General features: G+C 45.6%; 1 protein-coding gene across 1 annotated transcript in view; it reads left to right on the top strand.

The window, feature by feature from the left end:
* LOC141155539 (olfactomedin-like) overlaps window positions 1–10,089 on the top strand; it is a 47,799-nt gene extending 37,710 nt beyond the window's left edge. Inside the window, exons 5-9 of the mRNA XM_073642404.1 lie at window positions 223–346; window positions 3,205–3,357; window positions 6,317–6,532; window positions 6,619–6,769; window positions 9,266–10,089. Of these exons, the coding sequence (XP_073498505.1) occupies window positions 223–346; window positions 3,205–3,357; window positions 6,317–6,532; window positions 6,619–6,769; window positions 9,266–10,089 (1,468 nt within the window). The remainder of the gene's footprint in view (window positions 1–222; window positions 347–3,204; window positions 3,358–6,316; window positions 6,533–6,618; window positions 6,770–9,265) is intronic.
* Window positions 10,090–22,763: the final 12,674 nt, after the last annotated feature.

Here is a 22,763-nt window from a genome sequence, read left to right on the forward strand (position 1 = left end):
ATTGTGGGAGATCATACTTATTTCAGAAGATGTTAGGACAATTCGGGAGAGTAGACGTTTTATCCAATGCAATGTCCCATGACTGCATTATGCCAGTTTGGTGCCGGCCTTACAATTCCAGTTCAAGAGCCATATACCCTTTCCAGTAAGGTCTATTAAAATGTCCTTTATTTTATATTAACCCATTGTATAGCTCAACCCTATGTCCTCCATGTTACGCAGACGTTTCCTGTTGAAAAGGTTGCATAGAAATAACACCAGAGTTCACCATGTTTCGGATTATGTTAAGGAGAATGAAGAGCCCTTTGAAGACAAAGAAGCAGAAATAAAGAAATGCCTATGGCTGGTGAGAAGGTCACGTACCTAAAATACAATAGCAATCAAATGGTTTATTGTCATTTTAAAGGGCTTTCCGGTTCTCTAAAATTGATGACCTATCCTCAGGAGAGGTCCTCAATATCAGATCAGTGGTAGAGTTGGTCTGAATCAAGAACTGGTCCATCAGCCACATCAATATTCTTGGCCGTTAGATGGGAGTCCTGAGAACCATCTCTTGCCTGACAGCATCCTCAACTCTTCTTTTGATTAGCTAGCTTGGCACGATAACACATGTGCTTTACGCCAGGCCAGCTAATCAAAAGAAGATCTGCGGATGCCGTCACATGATAGATGGTTCTTAAGCCTCCCATCCAGTAGCCATAGACTAACGTTGTGGCTGTTGGACCAGGTCCTGTAAATGGATCCACACCAGCTCTAATCAGTGGGGGGTCCAACCCTCAACCTCCAGTAATGAACAGCTGTTTGTCAGGGCTACAGCACTTGTGTGACCGATTTGGCCTCTTCATTACTGCTCTGTATAATAGGGCGCCATACATAGGGTAGTGGCTGTGCTGGGTATTGCAGCTTTTTCCTAAACAAAACGCTAATTGGGAACTGTCTGGAGTCGGACCCCATCAATCAGATATCAGAAACACTCCCTGCAAAATATTGCATCACCTAATCCTTTCTAAATATATATATATATATATATATATATATATATATATATACATGTAATATAAAGTAAGTGGATTAAAATACTTCCCCGACTTACAGCGCCACTCAGCTACTCTTCTAGATCCCATGACTTCAAAGCAGACTAGCCAGATCACTCAGGGGTTCACACAGAGGTAGCCGGTCTCCTAGGCATTGAGCACAGCGCTTACAAGCTCTTGAGAGGCTGCATGTAATACTACATTTTCCCTGTAGAGGCCACTGCAGGAGAAACACCACAATAGAGACTTATCTTGCCTTAAATCTCTATTTGTTGGGGGGTTCAAGGCGGGATCTGTGGAGATCAGCTGATCACCACAGCAGCTCTCATATTAAAGGGGTTTTCTTCACCTTTCTGTGTAGATAAAATGCTTAATGGTATTAAAGGGGTTCCCTAGTATAAGAAAAATGGGTCGGCTTTTTTCCCACAGATGAAACACCATTCCCATTGTGACTGGTATTTCAGCTCGGCTCCATTCACTTTATTGGGATGAGAGGCAATTCCTAGCACAGCCTATGAACAAGTATTAATGTTTCTGGCTAAAAACATTATTTAAAATCCTGAACCACCCCTGTAAGACAAATTTTTGAATGTACTGCACATGCTTTTATTTTTATTACTAGTGTTTTGAGTTTGCAATTTGCTTTTCTTTAAAGGGATACTGAGATTGATATATTGATGACCTACCCTTTTAACTCAGAAAAAACACCTACAATATGCAATTTATCATATATATGTGCAGCGTATGATTTATTACAATGTGAATAAAATAATAATATACAGAAAAAAATGTGTTGGGTATTATCATTTTTAGTCTTTATCTATCTATCCATATATTATCTACCTATCCATCTATTATCTATCTAATATCTATCTATCTATCCATCTATCTAATATCTATCTATCTATCTAATATCTATCTATCTATCTAATATCTATCTATCTATTATCCATCCATCTATTAACTATCTAATATCTATTATCTATCAATCATCTATTATCTATATATCTATTATCTATCTATCATCTATCTATTATCTATCTATTTATCTATCTATTATCGATCATCTATCTATTATCCATCTATTATCTATCAATTATCTATCTATTATCTATCTATTATCTATCTATCCATTATCTATCTATCTATTATCTATCTATTATCTATCTATCTATTATCTATCTATTATCTATCTATTATCTATCTATCTATCTAATATCTATCTATCTATCTATCATCTATCTATCTATCTATCTATCTATCATCGAAACACCAAATTGCTAACTGCACTAGATAGGAACCAGAAATAGTGTTTAATAATACTTTTGTAAGATTTAGATGAGAGTGAAGAAAGTGAAGTTTTTATCCCAACCACAGGTGTCCAGTTTGGATTCCCCGACACTAATTTGTCCTCAACTCTCTGAATTGTGTGCTTCACAACCCCTGCCCTCTGTTCTTCAGTGACTGCTGTGTCGGACTCCTGGGTGGACACCATAGGAATCACTTAAAGCACCACTCCAACGGTTTTTTTTTGTTTTTCAGTGCTGGAGTGGCGCTTTAAATGTCAGCCCTCTGCCGCCGTTCTTTTACTCACCTTCTGGCATTTTCACCTTTCACCGACGCTGCTCCGGTCCCACGGCGCCATCTTGTGCCCGTAACTTCTGACTGGCCGGAAGTCAGAAGTGACGACACAAGAGCTCAATGCAAGTCTATGAGAGCCAGAACGAGGCTCTCATAGAGAAGCATTGAAAAGTAACAACACTACTATCTGCCGCAGGTCACTTTCGCCGGAGCGACACTGGAAAATAATGAAGGTGGCAGCAGGTGAGTATGAGACAGGGGGCAGGGGAATTACATTTAAAGCACCACTCCAGAGGTGCAATTAAAAAAAACGATGGAGTGGTGCTTTAAGAATAAAGTAAACGGTATGGTTGGTAGTCAATCACCTACTATAACACATGCAGTAAATGACCTATCAAGTCATATCAAATTCGGAGATTCTGAGTTTTGGCAACTTGGACATCCAATACAACCCAATGAAAGAGAGATCAATATGCCTGTATGAAGATGTATGATATTGAGTATCACTGTATTATCTGTTCTTCAGTGTACCACTGTGCTACAGTCTGAACATTTATTTCATGTAAACCTCTGTCTACTTTTACCCCAGGTGACTCAAAATTTTACAGGGAAGGTAAATGGAGGAGACCGCTGTGTATGTGAGCTTAACCTGCCAGATACCACCTTTCCAGCCAAGAGGGTGGCTGCCCTGGAGGATGAAACTCTGCGTCTGACCAACCGTGTGGAGGATGAAATGCAAAAGGTAAGTCGACTGGTGTGTAGTAAACATGGCAAAGATAGAAAGATGGATAGACAGACATTTCAAAAGAAGATGGAGCAGCACCAGTAGTTCACAATTTACACGGCGTCAGGAAGTGTGAGACCGCGCATATCTGCGCGCGTCATGGTGGTTCGGACAATCACAAACGCGCAGGATTCACATGAATGCCTTCGCATGCGCAGAAAGCATATAGGCAAAGAGGGCACCATATTAGATTCAGGAAACTGTTCTCTTACAAGATGCTGGCGTTAAAATCGCTGAAAATGTGTCACGCAAGGTGAGGGAAGGCACAAGTGTACAATGACAGGAAGGGGGGGAAGGAAGCCCAACAACTAGGGAAAGGGGGAGTGGAGACTCCTAGTCAGATCTAATATCACCCTGCCTACTCTATCGTCCTATATAGGTTCCATATCTATTGCCGAGCAGGAACCTAATCCCTGAACGTCCCTAGAGCTAGGCCCTAGATAGGGAGGGGATGCAGTGAGCACTAGTCAGGCCCCACTACAAACTAAAGACAACAAGGTAAACAAACAAAAGGGATACACTCAGCTTGCGCAGACACCAGAGAGATAACGCCAACTGCCCTCCAAGAGCACCAGAGAAGAAACTAGCCAACTGCTAGTGCTCCAAGTCTGCACATAGGTACATAGAACTATCACCGCGACTCTCTGGAGAAACTAAGAGTTTTTAACTACCAAGCAAGGGTATGTCAATCAGCAACAGAAGGTGGAGGTCGCTGCTGGGTCCTAAAGGAAGAAGGATAAAACTATACTACAGAGATGAGAGGATCAAGAAGGTGTCTGCAATGCCAAGCGCAGTGATCTTCTACAGCCGGATCCAGAGCGACTGTCTGTCACACCTGACAAACCCGTGACAAAATGAAGTAGATCCCTATTATATGAACTGCAATTATAGGTTTTAATTATATAATAATCATATTATTTGCAACTTTACTCATATTTTACTACATTAAAGAGGGGGATATCAAATAGATCAGTGCTATTGCATAAGCTCAATTTCCATAGTCCAACCTCCATCCACCTCCCGGCAGATAGACGTCAGAAACAAGGATGTACCATGGGGTGCAGTCTCCCTGTCAAGAGGACGCTCTCCTAAGGCACCACTAGGAAAGAGTACTGCATTCTATTAACGGTAGCCTCTTATTCCACCCCAAACCAAAAGGAAAAGCCCATATCTTGCTGTTAAACGCTGCAGCATAATGGCATATGATTGGCAAGACCGCTATTTAAATTACAAGAATGTTTTTATTATAATTCTTACAAAAATAGAGAAAATGCATAAGGACAATGCTCAGAAATGTATATGGATGAGTACACTTCTTCACAAGTGTAGACAAAACAATAAAAACAATTAATAATAGATTATTAAAAAGGAATAATGAAAAAATCATTACATATGGTTGGATTAAAGAAAAGGTAATTTTCAAAGGCAGTTAGTAAACTTTTATAATATGGACATAACCTTTAATTCCACATTGAGAACATGTGGTCTCAAGGTGTTGAGTCTATGGATCCATTCTAATTCACGCTTTCGGATCTGATCACCCCCTCTTCTTTGTGGAGGAATACAATCAATTATCATGAATCTTAATTGTTTCTCACTATGTCCCTGTTCAGTAAAATGTTTTGGAACAGGGAAGTCCATCCTCTTTTTCCTTATGGTATATCGGTGGTGGTTAATTCTGGTTTTAAAGTCCCACGTTGTCTCACCGATATACTACAAGGAACAAGGGCACTGCAAAAGGTGTATCACATAATCAGAGTTGCAAGTAATATAATGTTTAATGCTGTACTGTACATTGGTGATGGGATGTGAGAAAGTTGAACCCTTCATCATCAGTGGGCAATTGTCACTGGTGTGTCAGAGGTGACAGACAGTTGCCCTGCAGTGGTTTGCAGGAGATCTCCACATTTGGCAATGCAGACAGCTGCCTAGATAGGAGGCTGTGTTTAGGACCCAGTGACTACCTCCCTTTAGTCTGGGTGTATATATACCTGGTGTGTTTAGGTGGGCATCGCCAGTTATACTCATTTCTACTTGGAACGTGACTGAAGCAGAATCACGTCCTCTCTGGAGTCTTGAGGCCGTGTGCCCTGTTGGAGTTCTTCTAAGCTAAGTTGTTATTCCCTTGTGTTGTCTTCCCCTTTGGTCTTTAGAGTGCTAGCGGAGGTTGACTAGTGCTCATCTCCTTCCACCCCCAGCTATAGCCTTACGCCAGGAATAGTAGGGCAAGAGACGTGATCGGCGACAGCTGCGGAGGCTGTATAGGGAGGTTAGGGGGAGACAAGGTGACGCTAGTCCAGATTAGGAGGTCACCTCTTCCCCCTTTTCCTAGTGTCTGGGATCCCTTTCCCTTTCCCCTCTGTGTTGCACTCACATCTGGTGTGACTCTCTGTGTTGCACTCACACCTGGCGTGACTCTCTGTGTTGCACTCACACCTGGCGTGACAGCAATTCATACAGGAGAGATAAGGAAAGCACCCTCATCTTTGGGTCCCAGTTAAATAAGTTTCTCTAGATTTTTTAAAACTTCCAATGTCCGAATGGACAAGTCGACTGGTGTGTACAGTAAACATGGCAAAGATAGAAAGATGGATAGACAGATAGATAGATTGATCCTGGTCAGACATACCCAATGAATGGTGAACTTAGTATGTGCTGGGCACAGTTTGATTCATGACATCTCTATGACATGCCAAACCTTCTGTGAGAAATAACACCAAGTACCTACAAGGTATGTGAGGATACATCTAGAAATCAGACCCCACCGATCAAACATTGATGACCTTTATGTAATTCCTATACTTTATATAGTCTATAAGAATACAAACTACAATTACCAGTTATATTCCTAGTATTGTTCTCAACTATTCATGACTCGAACCAGGTTATGTGATGATAAGGTTTCATATTTTTGTAGATACAAGAGCAGGACATCAGACTGGACAACTATATCGAAAAACTCATCAACCTAACCAAGAAATTGGAATGGTTGGAGAAGCGTGGCCCTGAAGATATGATTGAAATGAAATATGATGAACTGAAGAAGGAGATAAAAGAGATGGAGATAGTCATCATGAAAATAAGAGGCAAAGTTAATGGAAGCAACGCTCACGTGGAAGGTCTCTATACTGAGGTACGTTCCAAGTGGACTCTACAAGTGGGAACATTAAAACAGACACTTATGACTGGAGCGGAGTCTTAATGGGCTTGTATCTTTAGGTGAAGAACATCTCGAAGACTGTTGGACAGCTAGAAAGCCTTGACAAGAACAACGTCCTCCGAGCCCAGAGAGAAATGGAGAATCTGAAGAAACGTCTTGCAGATTGTGAGAAGAATCTCAAACTGAAACCTGCACCCATGGTACCACTCGGTAAGTTGGTTAGCATATCCCCAAATTGAGAAGTAAAGCAATAAAAATGTAGGATTTAAATCTCAGGAATCTGAAAGGCACGAAAGTTTCTTCTGTAACATCTTGTTCAGCTAGCCTCCAAAGATAAACCAAGGACTCCATGAATGTCCAAACTATTACCAGACATGGCTCAGTGTAGCTAAAATAAAGTGGTTGTCCTAATTGGATTTCCAATTTTATAAATAGGCCACTCACCAGTGATCATCGATCAACTGAAAGCAGCTGCACATTTATGCTGCAGTGGCCACTGAAGGAGAAATGTGGTATTACATGTGTCGAGTCCTCCAGATTGTAGCATCCTTTGCAATGGCTCTCAAATTTGGCTAATAGACAGGGCTCTGGAGCAGAGGAACCCCTTCCCCCCTTTATGTCATCCATATTTTCTAATAAAACATGTAGACAATTGCTGCTCTACTGCATTGGTCCCCACTGATTTCAACTGGATCAGCCAACATCTAATATCAAGGGGGACCTCTCAACCCTGTCCTTACCCAATCCTGTTGTTCTCCCAGGAGATAGGCTGCTCGCTGTTGTTTCTGGCAATGCAACATATGAACTTTGGCAATCTAAAGGCCCCCATACTTTTTAGATGGCGGTCGGCATGCTTTGGCTGCTCTCCAATATACAGGAGCGCTAGCTTGGCTGAGCGCTCCTGTGTTCTCTATGCAAAAGCCACTGACAGACATCTATGCCGGCGGCTTATCTTCGACACAGCATCTCCGGACAATCAATTGGCAAGCTCCCCTAAACATATTAGAACCTGTCAATATCGGAAGGTGCGGATGATACTAGGCCAATGTGTATGAGGGCCTTTATTATGGTGGTAGGGGATGTTAGGCTAATACTGTAGGAGGCTAATCAGCAGGACTGAACACTTCAATATATAATATTTACAAGTATAACAAAATTCACTAGCTGCCACTTATGTAACTCTGCCAGGAACATTGCGACAAGAGACTAGACCTCGCTACAATTTACCAATTATCGAAAATAGTGAAAACTCTATATAAATGACTACCTGTGCACAAAAATTATACAATCATAAACGGCCAAGAGGAATGAGTAAAACATATTATTCCTCATATAATTAAGTAAAATGTACCATTAATAAAAAAGATGTATTTTAGAATGATTCAAGTAATAGGTGGAGTATAGGGTATGATCAACATTAGACGTTACAGTACAACGATCGGTCACAAATTAATAATATTGTGCAAAAACACAATAACATGTCAAACAATGGCTAAAATGTAATTACAATAGTGACCATGTGCTGCAACTATAATGGTAGGAATTTCATAGCAAATGCACACAGTTCAAGATGATTAAGCAAAATAAAATAAAATGACAGTGCAAAAAGTGACCAGAACCCTTAAAGAAGCACTCCTCCTCCTCATCCTCTTCCCATCAAGGTTTTTATCCTCTTAATATATTGCAGTCATCATATTATACAGCGCTGTGCACTTACAATTGCTCATTTTGTCTTTCTACCCAGATAATTCTTCTCTTTTCTCTGCTCTGTGTAGAAACAAGAAGTCTCTTTTCCCTGCAAAAATCATTCCCCTTTTCCACTTCTGACCCCCCCCCCCCCCCCCCCGCCAGGGACTTTTGCAGAGACTCATGACTCATGCAGGGAAAATAGAATTCCTGTTCCTACATAGAGCTTAGAAGGATTCAGCCAGTCTGTTATTAATCACATGATGTCATAGACCTAATGGAAAAGAGAAGCATTATCTGGGTAGAAAGACAAAATGAGCAATTGTAAGTACACAATGCTATGTAATATGATGATCACAATATATTAAGAAGATAAAAACTTTGATGGGAGGAGTGCTTCTTTAACATCAATTATATATATTATTAACATAAAAATAGCCACATTGTTAATTAAAATCAATATGAAAGAGAGTCTGTCATCCCCAAAAACTAAATTAAACTATTTAGATCTTTATATAGGAGGATTTGCCCATTTAAGAATCACACTGACACTGTAGATTTTAGTAATTTTCATTTTATATAAAAACAGTTTTATCATCTATGTACTGTGGATGAGGGGCCTCCCTTGGAGTGGCCACATGCTAGGTGCACCTTTCTGCCTCTTTAATTACCATCCTTCGCCCCTGCCCTTACGATGATTGACCGTGCTCGCTTTGGAGCGCTGCTTGATCTAAATCTCCAGCTCTGCACACATTGACACTGCAGTAGCCGAGTGCGTGCACATACAGTGTCCATACAGAATAATGGGCCCCGCATATTCCTCCATACAGAATAATGGCTCCACATAGGTGTGGTGGTTCTGGTGTTGCGGGCCAAATAAAACCACCCTGCCGACCAGATTTGGCACACGGGCCAGGGTTTGACACGTATATTCTGAATACTTAAATTTCAGTTTTGGGGGTCCAAAACGCCCTTTATTTTTGTCTATATCTAATAACGGTATCCTATTTCTTCCCGAAGGATCATGTCAACACCGTGGCTTATCTTCTATCAGCAAACCCAACCTACTGCAGCTTAACTGGAAGGGAGTTGGGTTCAAGGCAGGAGGATGGGGTAAGGATGCAGCATGGAACACCACCAAGAAATCAATGTATTGGGTCGGTGCTCTTAATACCGATGGCCGAATTCTTGAGTCCATACGTGTTTACAATTCCATGAATGACATACAAATGTACAAAAACTCTGTTGACCTTCCCCTGTCTGTGCTCATCAAGAACAAATGGAACCACACGCTTGCCGGTCAAGGTGCAGGATCCATCGTCTACAACAACAATCTGTACTACAACTGCTACAACAGTCGCGACGTGTGCAGAGTAAGCTTGAGCAACGGGGTCTACCAGAGAAAGCCTCTATCCAATGCCGCATTCAACAACCAATACTCCTACTCAGGAGTTAGCTTCCAAGACATAGACTTTGCTTCTGATGAGAAGGGTCTCTGGGTGATTTATGCCACAGATGAAAGTGCTGGAAACATTGTGGTGGGTAGGTTCAATGTTGGCACCATGATGGTAGATAAGACCTGGACCACCACACAGATGAAGACTCAGGTTACCAATGCATTCATGATGTGCGGAGTTCTTTATACTACTCGCTTTGTAAGCAAAAAGACTGAGGAAATCTTCTATATGTTTGACACCAAGACTGGAAAGGGAGGTCAGATCAGCTTCATGATGGAGAAGATATCTGATAAGGTGCAAAGTTTGAGCTATAACGCCAATGAACGCAAGCTTTACATGTATAGTGATGGCTATCTGGTGCACTATGATGTTATGGTCAAGCCTTGAGCTCTCGGTATGTCTATTGTCTTTACTAATAGAGCTCTTTATATTCTTATCTGCACTCGTTCGGTCTAAAAATCCCTTAATTGTAATCAATATCCCTGAATATCATGCTTTTCAGATACATTCTCCACCCCTCCTGTTATATAGACCCAACACAATAAAAGCTTCTGGCCTTCATACTTCAATTTGATCAAGTAGACACAGTGGATACTCGTCCTTATGTCTGCGCTCACACTATAGAATCACACATGCTTTGCGCTCTTACCCTAATGTAACATCAGCATACACTGTAAGCAGAACGTGTACTGTCAGCAGCATATATACTGTCAGTGACATATATACTGTCAGCTCAAGACATACTGTCAGCACAAGACATACTGTCAGTAACATATATACTGTCAGCACAAGACATACTGTCAGTAACATATACACTGTCAGCAGCATACATACTGTCAGTAACATATATACTGTCAGCACAAGACATACTGTCAGTAACATATATACTGTCAGCACAAGACATACTGTCAGCACAAGACATACTGTCAGTAACATATATACTGTCAGCACAAGACATACTGTCAGCAGCATATATACTGTCAGCACAATACATACTGTCAGTAACATATATATTGTCAGCAGCATACATACTGTCAGTAACATATATACTGTCAGCACAAGACATACTGTCAGTAACATATATATTGTCAGCAGCATACATACTGTCAGTAACATATATACTGTCAGCACAAGACATACTGTCAGCACAAGACATACTGTCAGTAACATATATACTGTCAGCACAAGACATACTGTCAGCACAAGACATACTGTGAGTGACATATATACTGTCAGCACAAGACATACTGTCAGCACAAGACATACTGTCAGCAGCATATATACTGTCAGCACAATACATACTGTCAGTAACATATATATTGTCAGCACAAGACATACTGTCAGCACAAGACATACTGTCAGTGACATATATACTGTCAGCACAAGACATACTGTCAGCACAAGACAGACTGTCAGCAGCATATATACTGTCAGCACAAGACATACTGTCAGTAACATATATATTGTCAGCACAAGACATACTGTCAGCAGCATATATACTGTCAGCACAAGACATACTGTCAGCAGCATATATACTGTCAGCACAAGACATACTGTCAGTAACATATATACTGTCATCACAAGACATACTGTCAGTAACATATATACTGTCAGCACGACATACTGTCAGCACAAGACATACTGTCAGTAACATATATACTGTCAGCACAAGACATACCGTCAGTAACATATATACTGGAAGCAATATACATATATACATTACAGCAGATTACATATACAGAAGAATATGTAATCAGCGGAATATATGCAGTCAGCAGCATATATATTGTCAGCATAAGACATACTGTCAGCATCATATATACTGTAAGCAATATACATACTGTCAGCAGAATACATACTGTCAGCAGAATACATACTGTAAGCAGCATATATACTGTCAATATAATACATACAGTCAGCAGCATATATACTGTAAACAATATACATACTGTCAGCAGAATACACATTGCCAGCAACATATGTACTGTTAGCACTCAGCAGCATACATACTGTCAGCATAAGACATACTGTCAGCACTCAGCAGCATACATACTGTCAGCACTCAACAGCATACATACTGTCAGCATAAGACATACAGTCAGCACTCAGCAGCATACATACTGTCAGCATAAGACATACTGTCAGCACTCAACAGCATACATACTGTCAGCATAAGACATACTGTCAGCACTCAACAGCATACATACTGTCAGCATAAGACATACAGTCAGCACTCAGCAGCATACATACTGTCAGCATAAGACATACTGTCAGCACTCAGCAGCATACATACTGTCAGCATAAGACATACTGTCAGCACTCAGCAGCATACATACTGTCAGCATAAGACATACAGTCAGCACTCAGCAGCATACATACTGTCAGCATAAGACATACTGTAAGCACTCAGCAGCATACATACTGTCAGCATAAGACATACTGTCAGCACTCAACAGCATACATACTGTCAGCATAAGACATACAGTCAGCACTCAGCAGCATACATACTGTCAGCATAAGACATACTGTCAGCACTCAGCAGCATACATACTGTCAGCATAAGACATACTGTCAGCACTCAGCAGCATACATACTGTCAGCATAAGACATACTGTAAGCACTCAGCAGCATACATACTGTCAGCACTCAGCAGCATACATACTGTCAGCATAAGACATACTGTCAGCACTCAGCAGCATACATACTGTCAGCACTCAACAGCATACATACTGTCAGCATAAGACATACAGTCAGCACTCAGCAGCATACATACTGTCAGCATAAGACATACTGTAAGCACTCAGCAGCATACATACTGTCAGCATAAGACATACTGTCAGCACTCAACAGCATACATACTGTCAGCATAAGACATACAGTCAGCACTCAGCAGCATACATACTGTCAGCATAAGACATACTGTCAGCACTCAGCAGCATACATACTGTCAGCATAAGACATACTGTCAGCACTCAGCAGCATACATACTGTCAGCATAAGACATACTGTAAGCACTCAGCAGCATACATACTGTCAGCACTCAGCAGCATACATACTGTCAGCATAAGACATACTGTCAGCATAAGACATACTGTAAGCAGAATATGTAGTGTAAGCAGAATACATGCTTTATTTCACGTTTGTCCTCTCTCCATGAATTGTCTTGTGTCTTGTTCTTTCTTGCCATCCCGTCAGAGCATTTATAACTTTGCTGGGGAGGAAGGTAATAAATCAGTCACCCTGATGTTTGTTCATATGCAAATGATTGATAAGTAAATATGAAATCATAAATTGGTTTTCTCGTGATTGTAAGTGAAAAATAAAGAATATGAACAGAGGATATTGCCCAACTCATTACTTTGTACTTACATATACTGTATGAGGCCGCTTAGAGCGGTGGGTCAAAGTATTTTCATGAAGCTAATATTCCATTTTGTATCTATCGAAAAGCTCAAACTCAGAAACATCAGATTATTACAAGTTTTGTAAATATACATATTGGTCACTACTAGTCACGCACAGTGTGGGAAAGACTAAGTGCAACACGAAGGGCTGAGGGTAAAGAAGCCAAGACACTAGGGAAAGGGGGGAGTGGAGACCCCTAGGCAGATCTAATAACACCCTGCCTACCCTACCGTCCCTATATTGGTTCTTCCCCAATCACCGCACAGGAACCTACCCCTGTATTTCCCTAGCACTTGGCCCTGGATAGGGAAGGGGGATAAGTACTAGTCGATCCCCACTAACAACTAAAGACAACAAGGTAGACAGAAGCGGGGGGAAAAATAACTTAGCTTGAGCCGACTTCAGAAAGGTAACACACATGTCCTCTTAGCACCAGAGAGGAAGTAAACAGACTGCACTCGCTCCAAGCTTTCACAAGGAAACATGTGAATATCACCGGCACCGACCTGCAGCAAAGTGAAACTATTTAAACACCCAGGCCAGGGTGTCAATTAGAGCAGGAGGGAGGTAGCCGCTGGGTCCTAGAGTGAAACAGCTAAGAAGGTGTCTGTAATGCCAAACGAAGAGATCTTCTGCAACCAACTGCAGGGCGACAGTCACATCTGACACACCCTTGACAGACAGCCCCAATCCCCACCTCCAACACATCAACGTCTACAATAAAGGATTGGGAAACATCGGGTTGACTGAGTATAGGTGCAGTGGCAAAACAACTCTTTAGGGAGCAACAGGGCCAGCTCCAGGTTTTCGTGGGCCCCGGGCGAAAGAGTCTCAGTGGGCCCCCTTAACACATACCACGATTCATGATGCACAGATACCACAGAGAAATATATATATTGTTACGCTCGCGCCCGGACTGACTGGCGTGAGCATGATTAGTGATCCCACTGTACCATGAACCGAGGAGTGCCTGGAGGGGCGTAACTAAGTATGAACCCGATCCGACCAAGGTCGCACGGCGGCTAGTCGACTCCGTGGACCAAGGAGGAACCGAGCAGAGGAACCAGGTGCGACTCCAGGTCAGACCCCGGTCACAGTTGTTGACCCACACCGGGGAATGCAGGAACAGGCAGGTTAGACTGGCATACAGGCAGGAGGGTATTGGCAAGTACGGCTGGTATGCAGACAGGTGGGTACTGGCAAGTACGGCTGGTATGCAGACAGGTGGGCACTGGCAAGCACGGCTGGTATGCAGACAGGTGGGCACTGGCAAGCACGGCTGGTATGCAGACAGGTGGGCACTGGCAAGCACGGCTGGTATGCAGACAGGGAGATACTGGCAAGCACGGCTGGAGTGCAGACCAGGAGGTACTAGCAGGTTGGAGCGCAGGCTGGATAGGGTCCAGTACAGACTGGGAGACAGGTACAGAGCCGCAGATGCGGTAGACAAGCAGAGTAAAGCGAAACTGCCGGAGCGGAGGACAAGGCAGAGCAGAGAGGAACTGCTGGTGCGGTGAGCAAGCAGAGCGGAGCGAAAACCACAGGTGCGGTGGGCAAGACAGAGCAGAGCGGAACCGCCGGAGCGGTGGACAAGGCAGAACAGAGAGAAACCGCAGGTGTGGTGGACAAGGCAGAGCAGAGCGGAACCGCCGGAGCGATGGGCAAGGCAGAACAGAGAGAAGCTGCCGGAGCAGCGGGCAAGTCAGAGCAGAGAGAAACCGCTGGTGCGGTGAGCAAGGCAGAGCAGAGAGAAGCCGCCGGAGAGGTGGGCAAGGCAGAGCAGAGAGAAGCCGCCGGAGCGGTGGGCAAGTCAGAGCAGAGAGAAACCGCTGGTGCGATGAGCAAGGCAGAGCAGAGAGAAGCCACCGGAGCGGTGGGTAAGGCAAAGCAGAGGGAAGCAGCCGGAGCGGTGGGCAAGTCAGAGCAGAGAGAAACCGCCGGAGCGGCGGGTAAGGCAGAGCAGAGGGAAACCACCGGAGCGGTGGGAAAGTCAGAGCAGAGAGAAACCGCCGGAGCGGTGGGCAAGACAGAGCGGAGCGAAACCGCAGGTGCGGTGGACAAGGCAGAGCAGAACAGGGCTGAAGGTGCAGGCAGAGAGGACAGGGCTCTGTTCACATGGAACAGACTGGAAAATGCAGGAAGATGGCTAGAACACAGGAGGTGGATACGGAGGAAGGGAAAAGGGACAAGCAGAACCAGATACACACAAAGTACTTACTATGAAGTAGCGAGTGGACACAAAACTCACAAACAGAAGTACAGAGACAACGAGTAGGAGTTAGGTGCAGGTTCAGATACTGCAGGAAAAGGGAAGGTACAGACATAGAGAAAAACAGGTAACAGGCTAGGATACAGTTCAGACAGGAACTGCTACTGCAATGAGATACAAGAACGAGCCTGGGTATACAGCCCCCAGAGTGGCGGAACAGAATAGAAGTCAGAGATAACAGGCCTGGGTATACAGCCCCCAGAGATGGCGGAAACGGACAAGAAGTCACAGGTAACAGGTCTGGTTATGCAGCCCCCAGAGATGGCGGAAACAGACAAGAAGCAGAGCTGGACCTGGCAACTTCAGAGTCAAGGAGCACACTGAATGTTAGTGTTGCTCAGGCACCTCCTACTGGGTGGAGGGGGTTTAAATATCCAGTGACTCACAGCAATAGGTTGGAGACGCATTAGGGGTGCGCCCACAGCAGCTATAAGAATCAGGAAGTAAGCGGGCCGCCGCCCTAAGCAGTCAGTCAAGAGACATGCACACAGCATGAACTGGAGCAATATTTTCAGGCTGGACTGACAGGTAAGATTGCGGTCTTGCATAGTGGGATTTCACTTCTTACATTACATGAGTGATATCTATTGTAAATTCTACAATAGCTCAGAAACCAGCGAATCCTCGAAGCGCACAGTGCAGACCGGACAGTATAGTCCTCCATACAGTATAATGACCCCATACAATGCTCCATAGAGAATAATGGACATCATATAATGCTCCATACAGTATTATGGGCCCCATATATTGCTCCATACAGAATAATGGACCTCATATAATGCTACATACAGTATTATGGGCCCCATATATTGATCCGTACAGAATAATGGACCTCATATAATGCTCCATACAGAATAATGGGCCTCATATAATGCTCCATACAGTAGTATGGGCCCCATATATTGCTCCATACAGAATAATGGACCCCATATAATGCTCCATCCAGAATAATGGGCCTCATATAATGCTCCATACACATTAATCAGCCCCATATAATGCTTCATCCAGAATAATGGATCCCATATAAGGCTCCATACAGAATAATGGACCCCATATAATTCTCCCTACAGGATATTGGCCCCCATATAATGCTCCATGCAGGATGAACCCCATATAATGCTCCATCCAGAATACTGGCCCCCATATAATGCCCCATGCTGTATGGCCCCATATAATGCCCCATCCTGTATGGCTACATATAATGCCCCATCCTGTATGGCCTCCATATAATTCCCCATGCTGTATTGTCCCCATATAATTCCCCATGCTGTATGGCCCCCATATAATGCCCCATGCTGTATGGCCCCCATATAATGCCCCATGTTGTATGGGCCCCATATAATGCCCCATGTTGTATGGGCCCCATATAATGCTCCATGCTGTATGGGCCACATATAATGCCCCATCCTGTATGGCCCCCATATAATGCCCCATCCAGTATGGCCCCCCATATAATGCCCCATGCTATATGGCCCTCATATAATGCCCCATCCTGTATGGCCTCATATAATGCCCCATGCTGTATGGCCCCATATAATACCCCATCCTGTATGACCCCCATGTAATGCCCCATCCATCCATACATAAAAAAATAAAAAAATAAAATACTCACCTCACCTCTCCTCTCCTGCTGCCGCTGCTCTGCTCCGGACTCGTCAGTGTCGTTGTCTTCCCACTCTCTGCTGCACTGTGACGGCTCAGTAGAGGGCGCCCTCTGACCTGAGCAGTCACAGTCAGGAGACACGGAAGCGACAGGGCCTGCTGCGAAGGCACGGGGAGAGGTAAGTATTGTGCCAGGGTCCTGGCTCCTCCGCTCACGGGCCCCATAGCGCGCCGGGGTGCCTGACGGCGAGTGGGCCCCCCAGCCTGCTCAGGGCCCCGGGACTTGCCCGGGTGCACCAGGTGCTGATGCCGGGCCTGGGGAGGAAAAAGCCTGCAGGGCAGCATCCAAACATTTGGAAAAATCAGACCCCTTCCTTGTCATGTCAGTAAGGGGTTTCACAATTACTGATTCATTTTGGATGAATTTCTGGTAAAAATTAGTAAAGCCCAGAAAACGTTGTAGAGCCTTCAGGTTCTTGGGATGGTCCCAATCAAGGACAGCACGGATTTTCTCCGGATCCATCCAAAAACCTGAAGCTGACAACAGGTTCCCCAAAAACTGCACCTCATGGACGGTGAAAACACATTTTTCTATTTTGGCACATAGTTTGTTATCCCTTAATATCTGAAACACCTGTCTAACATGCCCCCGTTCTGTCTCAAAATCAGGTGAGTAAACCAAAATATCATCCAGATAGACCACCACAAGCCTCCCCACCAAATGATGGAAAATATCATTAATGAAATGCTGGAATACCGCAGGTGCATTGGTCAGACCGAAAAGGCATAACCAGACTCTCGAAATGTGCTTCAGTGTTATTGAACACTCTTTTCCATTCATCCCCCTCTCTGAATCTAACCAGATTATAGGCTCCCCTTAAATCCAACTTGGAGAACACCTTAGCTCCCACAACCTGACTGAACAAATCTTGAATCAGAGGAAGAGGGTATGGATCCCGGATGGTAATTTGATTTAATTCCCGAAAATCTAAACAGGGACATAGACCGCCATCTTTTTTCTTCACGAAGAAGAACCCTGCCGACACGGCCGAAGCTGAGGGATTAATATGTCCCTTCTCCAGACTTTCCACAATGAAATCCTTCATGACTTGTCTCTCAGGGCCAGAAAGATAATAAAGTCTGGACTTTGGTAGTTTAGCTCCGGGGGTCAGGTTAATAGGACAGTCATAAGCACGATGAGGAGGCAAATCCTGACACCCCCTCTCAGAAAAAACGTCCTCAAAACCAGATAAAAATGCAGGTAATATTTCCATAGACAATGTAGCAAGGGAAATATCTAAACAGTTCTCATAGCAGTAATCTCCCCACTCAATGATCTCCCTGGTTTGCCAATCCACCAACGGATTATGTTTCACCAACCAGGGTAGACCCAAAATAATTGGGATGGGAAGACCGTCAAGGACATAGCAAGGAATTATCTCACAATGAACCAACCCCACCCTCAGTCTCACATTATGTACAATCTGAGTCTGAGCTTTCTGTGCAAGTGGCGCTGAGTCGATGGCAAAGATGGGAATGGGCTTAGCTAAAGTATAGAAAGCAAGACCATGAGCTCTCACAAACTCAGCATCAACCATGCTTACCCCGGCTCCACTGTCAACAAACACAAAAATTTTCTCGGTTTTGCTCTCTAGCACCACCTCTGCTGTCAGGACAAACCGGGAACTGCAGGGTGATGATAAATGCACCCCTTTCTTATCCAACTCCAGACTACCAAGGGTTAAACAAGTTTCCTTTTCCTTAGGCATCAAAGGGCAGGCCCCAATAAAATGTCCCTTTTTTCCACAAAAAAAAACACACACCTTTTTTTTTCGCAAATCTTCGGGGAAATGTTCGATGCAGATGCACCCGTAACTGCATGGGTTCCTCCACCTCCCCCAGTACTGGTTTACTGCCAGACCGCTCCCCCGGCAAAGGGGCATAACCCCGATAAGAAGGCCCCAGAGAAGGTGGTCTTACCTACCTATCCCGAAGGCGTCTATCAACACGTATGGCCAACGACATTGCAGCCTCCAAGGACTCAGGGGTTTCATACACTGCCAAAGCATCTTTCAACTTTTCAGTAAAGCCCTGACAAAATTGGCTTCTGAGAGCCGGGTCATTCCATTTTGTATCAGTTGCCCATCTGTGGAATTCGGAGCTGTACGACTCCACTGACAGATTCTCCTGCTGAAGGCGACGCAACCTGGACTCAGCCAAGGAGATTCAGTCAGGGTCATCATAGATGAGGGCTAGAGCCCCGAAAAACCCCTCCACAGACTGGAGACAAACCGAACCCTCTGGCAAAGATAAAGCCCAGGATTGAGGATCTCCTTGCAGCAGTGAGATCACAATTTCGACTCGTTGCTCCTCATTTCCGGAGGAGAAAGGAGAAAGTTTAAAATACTGTTTGCAAGATTCCTTGAACACAAAAAACTTGTCCCTACCTCCTGACAACCTGTCAGGGAGGGCAACCTTGGGTTCAAGCTGGACCGGCCTACCTGCCGAGACCCCAACATTAGCGACCTGCAGCCGATGTTGCTGCTGCTGAACCTCATGGCGGGGGTCAGTCACCTCTAGAGACAGCCTGCACAGCTGCTCTGCCAGCTCTGCAACCGGATCCATAACCAAGAGAAGAAAAAAACACACACAAATTAAACCAGGTGTCAGTTGTTTTTTTTTCCTAAATATGCAAGGCCGGTGATAATGTCACTCACAGTGTGGGAAAGACTAAGTGCAACACGAAGGGATGAGGGGCAGGAAGCCCAGACACTAGGGAAAGGGGGAGTGGAGACCCCTAGGCAGATCAAATAACACCCTGCCTCCCCTACCGCCCCTATATTGCTTCCACAATAATCGCCGAGAAGGAAACCTAAGCCCTGTGTAACGGGTCTGGGAGGCGGAACCTCTGAGCAACTATACAAGGGGGCGGTCCTTGTAAGGAAGCGGGTGGCTCCCAGGGAAGACGGGCAGGTAGACACGGCAAGTGACAGGGACAGTCTCTGGGTAGAAGGGCAGGTAGTCACGGCAAGTGACAGGGACAGTCTCGGGGTAGAAGGGCAGGTAGTCACAGCAAGTGACAGGGACAGTCTCTGGGTAGACTAGCAGACAGGTAGCAGGTGGACGCTCCCAGGTGAGCGGGCAAGAGTCTCTGGACGGGCAGGTGGTCACAGCAAGTGACGGCAGAGCCTCCAGGTAGGTTAGCAGGCAGGTAGCAGGTGAGCGCTCCCAGGTGAGCGGGCAAGAGTCTCTGGATAGGCAGGTGGTCACGGCAAGTGACGGCAGAGCCTACAGGTAGGCTAGCAGGCAGGTAGCAGCTGAGCGCTCCAAGATGAGCGGGCAAGAGTCTCTGGACAGGCAGGTGGTCACAGCAAGTGACGGCAGAGCCTCCAGGTAGGCTAGCAGGCAGGTAGCAGGTGAGCGCTCCCAGGTGAGCGGGCAAGAGTCTCTGGACTGGCAGGTGGTCACGGCAAGTGACGGCAGAGCCTCCAGGTAGGCTAGCAGGCAGGTAGCAGGTGAGCGCTCCCAGGTGAGCGGGCAGGCTGGTCCATAGACAGACTGACAGGTGTCGGAAGGCAGACCGTCGGACCGCAGGCTTGCAAGCAGGTAAGAGGATATCAGGCAGGTATCAAGCAGGAATCTGGCAGGTGACTGGCAGGTAACAAGCAGGAATCTGGCAGGTGACTGGCAGGTAACAGGCAGGAATCTGGCAGGTGACTGGCAGGTAACAAGCAGGAATCTGGCAGGTGACTGGCAGGTAACAGGCAGGAATCTGGCAGGTGACTGGCAGGTAACAAGCAGGAATCTGGCAGGTGACAGGCAGGTAACAGGCAGGAATCTGGCAGGTGACTGGCAGGTAACAAGCAGGAATCTGGCAGGTGACTGGCAGGTAACAGGCAGGAATCTGGCAGGTGACTGGCAGGTAACAAGCAGGAATCTGGCAGGTGACTTGCAGGTAACTGGTAACGGGACCTGAGGGCAGAAGCAGAGTGAAGGCTTTGCAACAACATTGCTCGGGCACCTCCATTTTGGAGGAGGTGCCTTATATATGGAGAGATCCTCCGGCCATTGGCCGGGGACTCCTTAGGACGGCGCGCGCGGCCCCTTTAAGAGAGGGGGAGCGCGCCCGCGCGCGCCCTAAGCACAGTGGCCGGGAAGGAGCGCACGCTGCCAGCAGAGCGGGAGGAAGAAGCCGGCCACGGAGCGGAGAGGTGAGGGGAACAGCGTCCCTGCCTAGCAGGAGGCAGGGACGCCGACGCTACAGTACCCCCCCCTTTAGGCCCCCCCTTTTTTAGACCAGACAGAAATTTACCAAGGATAAGAGGGGCATGGATGTTCTCCCGGGGCTCCCACGTTCTCTCCTCAGGACCAAACCCCTTCCAATCTACTAGAAAAAAGGTATTTCCTCTTACCCTTTTGGTGGCCAGAATGTTCTCTACCTCAAACTCGTTTTCAGCGGAAACCGGAGCAGGAGGTGTACCTGTAGACTTGGAAAAAGAGTTAAGTACCACGGGTTTGAGGAGAGATACATGGAAGGAATTAGGGATCCGCAAGTTGGCCGGGAGTTTCAATTTATAGGCCACCGGGTTGATCTGTTTGATAACCTCCAGTGGGCCGATGAACCGAGGCCCTAACTTGTAGGAAGGAACCTTGAGCCGGACATACTTGGACGAGAGCCAGACTTTATCTCCAGGACGGAATTGTGGAGGATCCAGGCGTTTTTTGTCAGCGTGTTTTTTCATCCGCTCGGACGACTGAAGGAGTGCGGATCGGGTACTCTCCCAAATGGAGGAAAATTTGCTAACGAGAGATTCCGCAGCCGGATTGTCCACCGAGGTGGAGACGGGAAATGGGATCCGAGGATGCTGACCGAAGACTACAAAAAACGGGGATTTGGAGGAAGATTCGCTCTCGTGATTGTTGTAAGAGAATTCGGCCCATGGCAGGAGATCCACCCAGTCTGAATTGTGGGCATTAACGAAGTGCCGGAGGTAACTGGTCAGGATCTGATTGATCCGCTCCACTTGACCATTGGACTGTGGGTGGTATGTGGAGAAGTCCAGGGTGACGTCCAGCATCTTACATGTGGCTCTCCAGAAGCGTGAGGTGAACTGAACCCCACGATCCGACACGATGTGGAGGGGCAGGCCATGAAGACAGAATATGTGGCGGATAAAGTCTTTAGCCAGCTCGGGTGCAGACGGGAGGCCTGGCAGGGGAATGAAATGAGCCATTTTGGAAAAGCGGTCAGCGACTACCCAAATGACCGTACAACCGGCAGAGACAGGGAGATCTGTTATGAAGTCCATAGCTATATGCTGCCAGGGGGCAGCAGGTACTGGAAGAGGAAGGAGGCGACCGGCTGGCAGGTGTCTCGGAACCTTGTTGCGGGCGCAGGACACACAGGCAGAAACAAAGTCTATTACGTCCTTGTGCAGGGTAGGCCCCCAGTAGTGCCGGGTGATAAGCTGGAGGGTCTTTTTCTGACCGGCGTGGCCAGCTAGCTTAGACGAGTGACCCCAGTGTAGGATCTTCTCCCGATCAGGTACCCTTACGAACGTCTTACCGGGAGGGAGATGATTTAGACTCACGGGGGCCACCTGCATTACTCTGGCCGGATCGATGATGTGTTTAGGTTCCTCCTCAAGATCAGACACCAGGAAGGATCGGGACAAGGCGTCAGCTTTGATGTTTTTGTCAGCCGGGCGAAAATTAAGAACAAAATCAAAGCGAGCAAAAAACAAGGACCACCGTGCTTGGCGCGGGTTAAGTCTCTGGGCACTCT

This window comes from Phyllobates terribilis, unplaced genomic scaffold (assembly GCF_046119375.1).
Source record: "Phyllobates terribilis strain yellow unplaced genomic scaffold, ASM4611937v1 Scaffold_7__3_contigs__length_470593459, whole genome shotgun sequence".
Classification (NCBI taxonomy): domain Eukaryota; kingdom Metazoa; phylum Chordata; class Amphibia; order Anura; family Dendrobatidae; genus Phyllobates; species Phyllobates terribilis.